The sequence below is a fragment of the Nerophis ophidion genome, linkage group LG13, assembly GCF_033978795.1.
Source record: "Nerophis ophidion isolate RoL-2023_Sa linkage group LG13, RoL_Noph_v1.0, whole genome shotgun sequence".
Taxonomy (NCBI): Eukaryota; Metazoa; Chordata; class Actinopteri; order Syngnathiformes; family Syngnathidae; genus Nerophis; species Nerophis ophidion.
The window spans coordinates 39,458,175-39,472,066 of record NC_084623.1 but is presented as its reverse complement, the minus strand read 5'-3'; the positions used below and the strand labels follow the sequence as shown (position 1 = coordinate 39,472,066).

At 42.6% G+C, this 13,892-nt stretch overlaps 1 protein-coding gene across 4 annotated transcripts; it reads left to right on the top strand.

The window, feature by feature from the left end:
- The first annotated feature begins 177 nt into the window (after positions 1–177).
- On the top strand, positions 178–13,682 carry LOC133564523 (uncharacterized). Of its 4 annotated transcripts, none has more exons than XM_061918886.1 (3): positions 178–329; positions 3,610–3,746; positions 8,392–13,682. In XM_061918886.1, the coding sequence occupies exon 3, from the start codon at positions 9,304–9,306 to the stop codon at positions 10,795–10,797; it is 1,494 nt and encodes a 497-aa protein (XP_061774870.1). In that variant the 5' UTR covers positions 178–329; positions 3,610–3,746; positions 8,392–9,303; the 3' UTR covers positions 10,798–13,682. The 4 variants fall into 4 exon arrangements, with proteins under 4 accessions (XP_061774870.1, XP_061774871.1, XP_061774869.1 ...); XM_061918887.1 differs by lacking the exon at positions 3,610–3,746 and adding an exon at positions 1,399–1,557; XM_061918885.1 differs by lacking the exon at positions 3,610–3,746 and adding an exon at positions 1,393–1,557.
- Positions 13,683–13,892: the final 210 nt, after the last annotated feature.

Genomic DNA, 13,892 nt, shown 5'->3' with positions numbered 1-13,892 from the left:
AGCCAATCAGCGAGCGCTCGGCGCGACCTCAATTCTGACTCCGCCCCTGGCGTTGCACTATTGGTCAAAAAGTGTTGGTTTCCATGGAAAACGTGACGACACGACAATGGGCGGCGCTCATTGGCTCAGAGCGCTGTCCGTCGTTTTATATAAACAAGCCATCCCCCGCACGTGGAATCCCATGTTACGTGCGCCCCGGCGTCGAGTAGCTGTAGTGTTTGGAGTTTGGAAATTACATAAAAGTGAAAGTATGAGCTCCGCGTCGTCAACGGAGAGCCACACACAATACGGGTGGCTCATGGACAGCGAGGCCACTTTGACACGCATGTGTAAGTGCTTGTTTGATTACACTCGTGGTCTACTAGCATACAGCCATAAAAAAAGCACAATACAATAGTTATACAGTCCAGTATGACGTCATTTACATTTAGTGGTTGTATCGCTGCATCATACTGAGAGGTCTATCCATCCATTTTTTACCGTTTATTCACTTTTGGGGTCGTGGGGGGCGCTGGCGCCTATCTCAGCTACAATCGGGTGGAAGGCGGTGTACACCCTGAACAAGTCGCCACCTCATATTTCTATTAAAATGACTAAAATAGTACTTTATTTTGTCAACTTCCGGTCTTCAAGTCTATCCATTCTTTCTTAACTAGGGGTCTCAGACACGCCAATAGCGGCCCGCGAAACGTTATTTTGCGGCCCCCACCTTAATAGGAAAGTGTAATGTTAGTGCAGCCCGCAAGTTTTATATGAATGGCGCTTGACAGGGTTGTGTTATTTGGGGCCAAAATGGCTCAACGTTCTGGGTTGCCTACCCCTGCCTTAGTGGAAAAGCGGCAAATGAGTGAAAGCGACAGAGACATTGCCATGGAGATGAGGGTTTTCTTACGTGCCAGGCTGCAGCCTCACCCAGACTCTGCGTCCAGTGGCCCCCAGGTAAATTAATTTTGAGACCCCTGTTTTTAACCTCTGCTATCAGATCTCATGCGAATGTGCAATGAGTATACATGCGTCATGAGCATACTTGCCAACCCTCCCGGATTTTCAGCGCCTCTCCCGGAAGAAATTTTCCCCCCGAAAATCTCCTGAAATTCAGCTGGAGCTGGAGGCCACGCCCCCCTCCAGCTCAAACAGTTCGAAGCTTGAAAAGGAGGATTGCAGGCGGATCTGACGGCATTTAAAGTCATTTTTAAAAACGACTGCTAATCCTTGTCCTTTCCGACCGGACGACCGCGGAGAATTAAAGTAGGAACACTCCGGAAGCAGAAGTTCATTAAGAGGGGCGGACTCACCGGCTCTCAGCCATGTTTCCGTCACACAGAGGAAGTCAAGTCCGCCACCCGCGGGAAGTGAAGAAATCCTTCAGGATAAACGTTTTATTTGTCAAAGATCTAGCGTTCACAAGACCGAACCTGGCGGGGGCCAGAACGTCCAAGGGCGCAGCTAATCCAGGTCGGGCCTGACACAGAGCTGTCAGCGAGAGACGGCAGGGCAAAGCACATACTGGCGCCATCTTCTGGAAACTCGGAAGTGACGTTACTCAAATAGTGAAAGGTAAGTGTTGTTTTTTTTTTTAGCAAGCACCCAGCAAGCACAGTACAGTTAGTTGAACAACTGTGTTTTTATTACTGTGTATTTGATAGGTGCCGTCTGAAATTAAACTATTTATTTTATTTATATATATGTAATAAAAAATATATAGCTAGAATTCACTGAAAGTTAAGTATTTCATACATATATATATATATATATATATATATATATATATATATATGTATATATATATATATAAATTACAGCCAATATAAAAATATTGGTTGTAAATATACTCTCCTCTTAACCACGCCCCCGAACCATGCCTCCACCCCACCCCCGACCACACACCCCAACCCCCACCTCCCGAAATCGGAGGTCTCAAGGTTGGCAAGTATGGTCATGAGGTTTCATCACCAAAAAATGATTCCCAGGCACGGCCACCGCTGCTGCTCACTGCTCCCCTCACCTCCCAGGGGTTGAACAAGGTGATGGGTCATGGTTACCATGAGTTGATTAACGTGAAAAACTTAGTCAAGTGTTACCATTTAGTGGTCAATTGTACGGAATATGTACCGTACTGTGCAATTTAGGGGCAGCACGGTGAGAGAGGGGTTTGTGCGTCTGCCTCACGATACAAAGGTCTTGAGTAGTCCTGGGTTCAATCCCGGGCTCGGGATCTTTCTGTGTGGAGTTTGCATGTTCTCCCCGTGAATGCATGGGTTCCCTCTGGGTACTCCGGCTTCCTCCCACTTTCAAAGACATGCACCTGGGGATAGGTTGATTGGCAACACTAAAATTGGCCTTAATGTGTGAATGTTGTCTGTCTATCTGTGTTGGCCTTGCGACTTGTCCAGGGTGTACCCCGCCTTCCGCCCGATTGTAACTGAGATAGGCAACAGCGCCCCCCACGACCCCAAAGGGAATAAGCGGTAGAAATGGATGGATGGATGTGCAATCTACTAATAAAAGTTTCAATCAATCAATCAGTGACATGCAGTGGACACATTTCACCACACCTGGTGTGTGTGACAAATTAAGGCCCGGGGGAAACATGGGGCCCGTTAAGCTTTTCAATCTGGCCCGCCGGACATTCCAAAAATATATATTTTTTTTAGATCTTTAGGATGGAAAGTGTTGCTGCCATAATGATATGCAGTAATGTTTTCAAATGACCATAAGTCTTGAACTATAAAACATATTTCAATGGTTGGAATCTGCGCTTTTGCATGATATTTTAGTGACTGGTGTTGTTCTGGTACCAATATTATTTTGATACTTTTCGGTACTTTGATAATATTCTAAGTAAAGGGGACCAGAAAAAATTGCATTATGGCTTTATTTTAACAAAAAATCTTAGGGTGTGGCGGACTGGTACTTTTCAGAGGCGGTATGGTACCGAATATGATTCATTAGTATCGCGGTACTATACTAATACCCATATATCGTACAACCCTACTAGTTACTATGGTAATCTACGTCACAGCAGGTCAGACTAAGCACCAAGCAGTGTGTGTGGGGAGCGTTTCCACAGAGCGTTTCCACAGAGCGTTTCTAGAGCGGCCAGCCTGAAAGGAGTGTGTCAGGGACAGACGTGGAAGGAGATTTTTTACAAGAAAGTTCTTAAGCTTAGTGATATATCACCTATGTCAGATTGTAGATGTTCTTTATTTTTTTTAACCCTTCATGTTCATATTGCGCTGTGTTTGTTGCATTTTTGTTGCATTTGGCTTGATTGTAAAATATGTCGATTGAGACGTTCATATGTTCTTAATATTCAGGGTTTGATCGTTCATAGCAAAAAAATCCATTCTTTTTGTAAGGCGGTCTGTCATAACATGTCTAGCATTCAATGAGACTTTATTGTGAGGTTTTGTATTAGTTTTTCTAAAAATAGATGTATCGGCCCCCAGACACATTTTTTTCTCTAAATTTGGCCACCGAGTCAAAATAATTGCCCAGGCCTGATGGAGGATGCATCATGAAAAATATTAATTATATCTATAATATAATATTAATTATACCAGTATATTAATATATACAATAAAGATAACAATATATTGTGTTCACCAGGGCCTTATGACTGAGAAACAGCTGATATGAATCCATTGTGAGTGCCTCAGACCAGACAGAGCATGTGTTGTTTTCATACAACACATTCCAACATATTGTACAATTCAGGACAACATACTGCAGGATACGAGAGCTGAGTAAGTGTGGAGTGACCGCCTGCTGCCATTGTCAACAATCCAACCATCCTGTCCTCACACTCAGCAGGAGCAGTCTCACACATCCACCTTCGGGCTCCACTTTGCTGTGACTCACTGGCAGCAAATATTCTGTGCGGGAATTGTAAAGTAGAACCAATCTCAACCTGAGGCAAACTGAGACCAACTGATAGAGAGTTTGAGAATCCAAAGCATGCACGTTAGGTTAATTAGAGAGTCTAAATTGTCCATATGTCCAGGTATCTCTCGCATTACCGTATTTTTCGGGCTATAGAACGCACCAGTATTCAAGCCGCATCCACCAAATTTTAGAAGAAAAAAATATGTTTACATATATTAGCTGCACCGGGCTATAAGCGGCAGATATACACTATATTGCCAAAAAGTATTTGGCCACCTGGCCTTGACTCACAAATGAACTTGAAGTGCCATCCCATTCCTAACCCATAGGGTTCAATATGATATGGGTCAACCTATTGCAGCTATTACAGCTTCAACTCTTCTGGGAAGGCTGTCCACAAGGTTGCGGAGTGTGTTTATAGGAATTTTACACCATTCTTCCAAAAGCGCATTGGTGAGGTCACACACTGATGTTGGTCGAGAAGGCCTGGCTCTCAGTCTCTGTTCTAATTCATCCCAAAGGTGTTCTACTGGGTTCAGGTCAGGACTCTGTGCAGGCCAGTCAAGTTAATCCACACCAGACTCTGTCATCCATGTCTTTATGGACGTTGCTTTGTGCACTTGTGCACAGTCATGTTGGAAGAGGAAGGGGCCCGCTCCAAAGTCTTCCCACCAGGTTGGGAGCATGGACTTGTCCAAAATGTTTTGGTATCCTGGAGCATTAAAGGTTAATTTCACTGTAACTAAGGAACCGAGCCCAACTCTTAAAAAACAACCCCACACCATAATTCCTCCGCCACCAAATTTCACACTCGGCACAATGCAGTCCGAAATGTACTGTTCTCCTGGCAACCTCCCAACCCAGAACTGTCCAGCAGATTGCCAGATGGAAAAGCGTGATTCATCACTCCAGAGAACGCTTCTCCTCTGCTCTAGATTCCAGTGGAAACGTGCTTTCCACCACTGCATCCAACACATTGCATGGGACTTGGTGATGAATGGCTTAGGTGCAGCTGATCGGCCATGGAAACCCATTTCATGAAGTTCTCTGCGTACTGTACGTGGGCTAATTGGAAGGTCACATGAAGAATGGAGCTCTGTAACAACTGACTGTGCAGAATGTTGCGACCTCTTTGCACTATGCGCTTCAGTATCCGCTGACCCCTCTTTGTCAGTTTATGTGGCCTACCACTTGGTGGCTGAGTTGCTGTTGTTCCCAAACTCTTCCATTTTCTTATAATAAAGCCAACAGTTGACTTTGGAATATTTAGGAGCGAGGACGTTTTATGAGTGGATTTGTTGCACAGGTATCATCCTATGACAGTTCCACGTTGGAAATCACTGAGCTCCTGAGAGCGGCCCATTCTTTCACAAATGTTTGTAGGAACAGTCTCCATGCCTAAGTGCTTGATTTTATACACCTGTGGCCTGGCCACGTGATTAGGACACCTGATTCTCATTATTTGGATGGGTGGCCAAATACTTTTGGCAATATAGTGTATATCGGTGCGAAATGTTTATTTACATACCTTAATTGTTTCCAAACGGTGCCTGCCACATAGCAGTAAAACGGCTGATCAAACAAAACACAAGTCATCGCCATGGACCCACTCGCTTTGTGGAAGCTAGCTCTCCAATCAGCTAAACAGACTCAATAATTCCATGTTGATGTTTTGGTGAATTTACAAAACGGAAACAATACTATAAGAATGTCAGTACAAAACACCATGGCAGTTAGCTAAGAAAAAAATAATTATTTAGCCACACCGTTTTATAAGCCGCAGGGTTCAATGTGTAGGGAAAAATTCTGGAGAATACACTTCCAGTCTTTTACTTTTGATGCATACTGTGTGGGAAACAAAGGTAGATGACTTGAAAATCAGGTGACATACAATTGCTAAATATTATGTCAAAGTCACTAAGTTTGCAATGCTGATCCATCGCTACCAGGAAAATACCCCTATTTTCCAGATGACTATATTTACTTTTTTTTTTTTTGCTCCTGAAAATTGAACTGACAGTAATCTGACAATTAATTTAATCAGTTATATACATGATATCAATGTTTTTTTTTGAGTAATGAGTAGATAACTAACTGTACTAGGAACGCCCCCTTTTGGTTTTATGTCATCTATAGCAGGGGTTCTTTAACTTTTCCACTACAGAAGGACCCTACTCTAACATTAACACACAAAAATACATTTACATACAAATATGTTGTAATTAGGTCTAAAATAAGTAAGCTAAATTATTAATTATGTTTCTTAACTAGTCTGGGCTTCCCTGCTTAGGCTTCTGCCCCCGCGACCCGACCTCGGATAAGCGGAAGAAGATGGATGGATGAATGGTTTCTTAACTAAACTGTCAATTAAATTAAAGTGCAAACAAAAATACAGCTTTACCACTTTAGTCATATTTTTTTGCGCTGAAGAGCTGAAAAAACAATTTTTTTTGGCGCTCCTTAATGTAGTGCCCACAACCCAACAATGGGCCCTGACCATATTGTTAAGATCTGACCTACAGAACAGGAAACCATTTTTCAGCATAGATAGTGTGGTTAAATGCATGTAAAAATTTTATTTTTATCACTTAATTGCATGTTTTTGTTGCCCTGCTCCATCATTACTTCAGAACAGATATGGTTAACATAATGAGCAAAAAAAGGAATGATAAAAGAATTACCACTTCTATAGACTCCATAGCCTGTGTTTCCTTAAGCAGCTTGAGGAAAACATCAGTAGAAGAGGACACAAAAGATAATACTGGTTGCTTACCTTATGTTCTTGTGTTTTTGAGCACTGGTCTGCTCTTTGGTTTTCCCGCAATTTCAGACTCTTTCAAGGGTGCTCCTGGTGTTCAGGATCACATTTGGCTTATGTCTTTTAAATGTTGAATTTTAAAAAATCCAAACGCTGACCAAGACCCGTCTTTTTCAAAGTAACAGTCATTACAGGCACCATTTGGAAACAATTATGGTTAACGTTCACAAAACTTTCTGTGTAAACAACTAATTTCACAACTTATATAATGTATATATTAGTGGCTTATTGCATGGATGTGAAAAAATATGTATTTCTTCTCAAATTTAGTGGGTGCGCTCTGTAGTCCGGAGTAAGTGCCAATTTTTGATAAGAAGGAAATTATTCTATTTCGGAATAAGGCTGTAACACAAAAATGGGCAAAAAGTGAAGCACTATGGTGTTTTCCGGAAACACCATATGTGCATAGTGTGTGTATCTTGCTGTGAAAAAAGCTCTTTTAATACCATTTCCTGCATCATTAGACAGGAAGATTCTCCTTCCAGATCCACGGGTGGGTGGAATCCTATAAACAAGTGAGTCACCGTGTGGGCAGCTCCGGAGCTTTAAAAAAAGACAGTAAAGATTATCTAACCAGAAATCCTCTGGTTTTATTCAAGGTTTGTTGTGGCACCTTGGTGACATGAATGCGTTGATTGATTGATTGATTGATTGAAACATTTATTATTAGATTGCGCAGTACAGTACATATTCCGTACAATTGACCACTAAATGGTAAAACCCGAATAAGTTTTTCAATTTGTTTAAGTCGGGGTCCACGTTAATCAATTCATGGCATGTATAGTACGGTGCAAAAACCTTTATTAGATTTGTTGTGTTAGCAATATTTTTTATGACCATATAGAGCAAAAATGTCACTCAGTCAAATACATAACTTGCAATTAAAAGTAGAAAAATAAAACAATCGAGGAGGATACACAAATAAGCATATGAATGTGGTGTTATGATGCAGGGGAGGGTCACAGTGTTGCCAGTGTTCTTCTTAGCACTTTTGTATTTTTTTAAATATTTGGTTAGTATGACATGAACATCCATCCATCCATTTTCTACCGCTTATTCCCTTTTGGGGTTGCGGGGGGCGCTGGCGCCTATCTCAGCTACAATCGGGCGGAAGGCGGGGTACACCCTGGACAAGTCGCCACCTCATCGCAGGGCCAACACAGCATGAAAGTAGTTAATTTAGTCTTTTTACCCTTTACTGTACAACATGGGTGTGCAAACTTTATTCCAGCGAGGGTTGCATACATAAAAAGTGAAGGATGTGGGAGACACTTTGATACATTTTGTAGATTAAAAATGCTAAAATAAATACAATATAGGTCAGGGGTTGGCAACCCAAAACGCTGAAAGAGCCACATTGGACCACAAATCTGTCTTGAGCCGCAAAAAATTAAACGCTGTATATACTGTAAGTCTTATAGTGAAGGCAACACTTGACGTAAGTGTCTATATTACCTATAATAGCCTACTATCAAAATGACTATGTGTCGCAGGCTGAAGCAAATCTCCATTGACAGAAATGTTGAAATGTTTATTCTACACATTTTTACAACATTAAAAATCATTAGTAAATCAGAGGCTACTCACAAGGTGAGATAACCCCTGGAAAAAAGGTATGTGTGTCCAAATTAAAGGGGAACATTATCAGCAAACCTATGCAAGCGTCAATATATACCTTGATGTTGCAGAAAAAAGACCATGTATTTTTTCAACCGTGACCACCACTTCCCGAAGACAGCTGGCACTCCACTCGGCGACGGAAAGTTTCTGTGAGTATGGCTTCCTGCGCTTCATGCACTTTACTCATGGATAGGTTGGCTTTGCTAGAGAGCCGTGTCCGCCAGTTAGAGCAGTGTAATTTCGTAACTTTAGATGTTGCGGACACATCTGCTAGCGTTAGCTGTAGCGAGCTAACTAGCCCAGCTTGTAGCAGCCCTAATCGGCCTACAAGCTACGGTGTACCGGTTGAGACACATAATAGATTTAGCCCTTTAGCTAGTCCTACACCCCAGTCTACCGGGCACCACACTTTAGTTATAGGGGACTCCATCACCCGAAACATAAAGCTTAGCAAACCAGCCACAATTAAGTGTATTCCCGGGGGCAGAGCACCTGACATTGAAGCTAATCTTAGGGAGCTAACTCGCAACAGGTCTAGTAAGCACGTACGGCAGGCTAACCGCACCACTAGTTATGCGAATATAGTAATACACGTTGGCTCCAATGACGTTAGGATGAGACAATCAGAGATTACAAAGAGAAACATAGCCAGGGCTTGTAATCTCGCCAGAAAGATGTCCAGGCATCGAGTAATTGTCTCTGGCCCCCTGCCTGGGAGAGGCAATGATGAGAGATATAGCAGATTAGTCTCTCTTAACAGGTGGCTGGATAGCTTCTGCAGACAACAGGGATTTACGTTTATTGATAATTGGCCCTCTTTCTGGGGCAAACCTGGCTTGCTGAGGAGAGACGGCCTTCACCCTAACCAGGAAGGCGCTATCCTCTTGTCTCGGAACATAGACTTCGCATTGAGCCACATTTGACTAACTGCACTAGAGCAAGCCCGGTCACAGGCAATTACAGAGCCTGCTAGCCTGGGTATGGAGTCAGTTAAGTTAGAACTAGCCAGCGCCAGGCTGGATGATCCCTGTACACATAGCAATTTTCGTAGAATAATACACAACTCACAAAATGTTTTTTCTACTGTGTCTATGACTTCGTCAGCGTTAGACATGCGTTCTACTGAGGTGGCAAATTATGATGCGTTCAGTTTATCGCAGCGCCAAGTAGACAATCTGAAAATTCCCGTCATATCAATTCCTAGATATGGTCGTAATTATTTTAAGTACACTGCGCATAATAAACGCAACATTATTAATATTGCTACTACGGATAATTTTATCAACAACTCCTTAAAACAGCCCACTACCTATAATATGGGCTTTCTAAACATCAGATCTTTGTCTCCCAAAACGTTATTAGTCAATGAGGTCATTAGAGACAACAACCTTAGCGTCATCGGTCTTAGCGAAACCTGGCTTAAACCAGACGATTTTTTTGCGATAAATGAGGCATCCCCTCCTAACTATACGAATGCGCATATTGCCCGTCACCTCAAAAGGGGAGGGGGTGTCGCACTAATATACAACGAAAACTTTAACTTTAGTCCTAACTTAAATAATAAATATAAATCGTTTGAGGTGCTTTCTATGAAGTCTGCCACACCTCTGCCTCTGTGCCTGGCCGTTATCTACCGCCCCCCAGGGCCCTATTCGGACTTTATTAGTGAATTCTCAGAGTTTGTTGCTGATCTAGTGACGCACGCCGATAATATAATTATAATGGGGGACTTTAATATCCATATGAATACCCCATTGGACCCACCGTGCGTGGCGCTCCAGACTATAATTGATAGCTGTGGTCTTACACAAATAATAAATGAACCGACGCATCGCAGCGGTAATACGATAGACCTAGTGCTTGTCAGAGGTATCACCGTCTCCAAAGTTATGATACTCCCGTATACTAAAGTAATGTCCGATCATTACCTTATAAAATTCGAAGTTCAGACTCATGTTCGGCAAGCTAATAATAATAATAACTGCTATAGCAGCCGCAACATTAATGCTGCCACAACGACGACTCTTGCGGACCTACTGCCCTCGGTAATGGCACCGTTCCCAAAGTATGTGGGCTCTATTGATAACCTCACTAACAACTTTAACAACGCCCTGCGCGAAACCATTGATAGTATAGCACCGCTGAAGTTAAAAAAGGCTCCAAAAAGGCGTACGCCATGGTTTACTGAAGAAACTAGAGCTCAGAAATTATTATGTAGAAAGCTGGAACGCAAATGGCGCACGACTAAACTTGAGGTGCACCATCAAGCATGGAGTGATAGTTTAATAACTTATAAACGCATGCTTACCTTAGCTAAAACTAATTATTACTCAAATCTCATCCGCATTAATAAAAACGATCCAAAATTTTTGTTTAGTACAGTAGCATCGCTAACCCAACAAGGGACTCCTTCCAGTAGCTCCACCCATTCGGCAGATGACTTTATGAAGTTCTTTAATAAGAAAGGAGATTAAAGACAATGCGTCCCAGCTACAACGGGGTTATAGTAACACAGATACGATTGTATATACGGCGGATACTGCAAATATCCAAAATAGTTTCTCTCGTTTTGATGAAATAACATTAGAAGGATTGTTACAACGTGTAAATGGAATAAAACAAACAACATGTTTACTTGACCCACTTCCTGGGAAACTTATCAAGGAGCTTTTTGTATTATTAGGTCCATCAGTGCTAAATATTATAAACTTATCACTTTCCTCGGGCACTGTTCCCGTTGCATTCAAAAAAGCGGTTATTCATCCTCTCCTTAAAAGACCTAACCTCGATCCAGACCTCATGGTAAACTACCGACCGGTGTCTCACCTTCCCTTTATTTCGAAAATCCTCGAAAAAATTGTTGCAGAGCAGCTAAATGAGCACTTAGCGTTTAACAATCTATGTGAAACCTTTCAATCCGGTTTCAGGGCAAATCACTCGACTGAGACAGCCCTCGCAAAACTGACTAATGATCTATTGCTAACGATGGACTCTGATGCGTCATCTATGTTGCTGCTCCTCGATCTTAGCGCTGCTTTCGATACCGTCGATCATAATATTTTATTAGAGCGTATCAAAATACGAATTGGTATTTCAGACTCAGCCCTGTCATGGTTTAACTCTTATCTTACTGATAGGATGCAGTGCGTCTCCTATAACAGTGTGACCTCGGACTATGTTAAGGTAACGTGTGGAGTTCCCCAGGGTTCGGTCCTTGGCCCTGTACTCTTCAGCATCTACATGCTGCCGCTAGGTGACGTCATACGCAAATACGGTATTAGCTTTCACTGTTATGCTGATGACACCCAACTTTACATGCCCCTAAAGCTGACCAACACGCCGGACTGTAGTCAGTTGGAAGCGTGTCTTAATGAAATTAAACAATGGATGTCCGCTAACTTTTTGCAACTTAATGCCAAAAAAACGGAAATGCTGATTATCGGTCCTGCTAGACACCGACCTCTATTTAATAATACAACTTTAACATTTGACAACCAAATAATAAAACAAGGTGACTCTGTAAAAAATCTGGGTATTATCTTCGACCCAACTCTCTCCTTTGAGTCACACATTAAAAGCGTTACTAAAACGGCCTTCTTTCATCTCCGTAATATCGCTAAAATTCGCTCCATTTTGTCCACTAAAGACGCCGAGATCATTATCCATGCGTTTGTTACGTCTCGTCTCGATTACTGTAACGTATTATTTTCGGGTCTCCCAATGTCTAGCATTAAAAGATTACAGTTGGTACAAAATGCGGCTGCTAGACTTTTGACAAGAACAAGAAAGTTTGATCATATTACGCCTGTACTGGCTCACCTGCACTGGCTTCCTGTGCACTTAAGATGTGACTTTAAGGTTTTACTACTTACGTATAAAATACTACACGGTCTAGCTCCAGCCTATCTTGCCGATTGTATTGTACCGTATGTCCCGGCAAGAAATCTGCGTTCAAAAGACTCCGGTTTATTAGTGATTCCTAGAGCTCAAAAAAAGTCTGCGGGCTATAGAGCGTTTTCCGTTCGGGCTCCAGTACTCTGGAATGCCCTCCCGGTAACAGTTCGAGATGCTACCTCAGTAGAAGCATTTACGTCTCATCTTAAAACTCATCTGTATACTCTAGCCTTTAAATAGACCTCCTTTTTAGACCAGTTGATCTGCCGCTTCTTTTCTTTCTCCTATGTCCCCCCCTCCCTTGTGGAGGGGGTCCGGTCCGATGACCATGGATGAAGTACTGACTGTCCAGAGTCGAGACCCAGGATGGACCGCTCGTCGGGACCCAGGATGGACCGCTCGCCTGTATCGGTTGGGGACATCTCTACGCTGCTGATCCGCTTGAGATGGTTTCCTGTGGACGGGACTCTCACTGCTGTCTTGGAGCCACTATGGATTGAACTTTCACAGTATCATGTTAGACCCGCTCGACATCCATTGCTTTCGGTCCCCTAGAGGGGGGGGGTTGCCCACATCTGAGGTCCTCTCCAAGGTTTCTCATAGTCAGCATTGTCGCTGGCGTCCCACTGAATGTGAATTCTCCCTGCCCACTGGGTGTGAGTTTTCCTTGCCCTTTTGTGGGTTCTTCCGAGGATGTTGTAGTCGTAATGATTTGTGCAGTCCTTTGAGACATTTGTGATTTGGGGCTATATAAATAAACATTGATTGATTGATTGATTGATTTCCGAACTCTAAATGGGTGAATTTTGGCGAATTAAACGCCTTTCTGTTTATTAGTCTTGTAGCGATGACGTCAGAACGTGACGTCACCGAGGTAATACACCCGCCATTTTCATTTTCAATATATTACAAACACCGGGTCTCAGCTCTGTTATTTTCCGTTTTTTCGACTATTTTTTGGAACCTTGGAGACATCATGCCTCGTCGGTGTGTTGTCGGAGGGTGTAACAACACTAACGGAGGGATTCAAGTTGCACCACTGGCAAGAAATCTGCTGCCAGACCCCCATTGAATGTGCCAGAGTGTCTTCACATTTTACCGGCGATGCTAAGACAGACATGGCACAGAGATGTATGGATAACCTGCAGATGCATTTGCAACGATTAAGTCAACAAAATCACAAAGGTGAGTTTTGTTGATGTTGTTGACTTATGTGCTAATCAGACATACTTGGTCGCGGCATGACTGCCAGCTAATCGATGCTAACATGCTACGCTAATCATTGCTAAAATACTATTTAAGTTGCTCCAGTGTAACAAGATGAGAAAGTCCTGATCGTTTGGTCCGCACATTTTACCAGCGATGCTAATAAGGCACCCATGCTATGGCCAAATAGCGTCAATAGCTATTCGCTCAATAGCTTCGGTTTCTTCTTCAATTTTGTTTTCGCTATCTGCCTCCATACTCCGACCATCTGTTTCAATACATGCGTAATCCGTTGAATCGCTTAAGCCGCTGAAATCTGAGTCTGAAGCCGAGCTAATGTCGCTATATCTTGCTGTGATAACCTCCATGTTGTTTGTATTGGCAGCACTGTATGACGTCACAGGGAAATGGACAGTCGCACCGCAAATAGCGAAAATCAAGAACTTTTAAGCTTTTTTTAGGGATATTC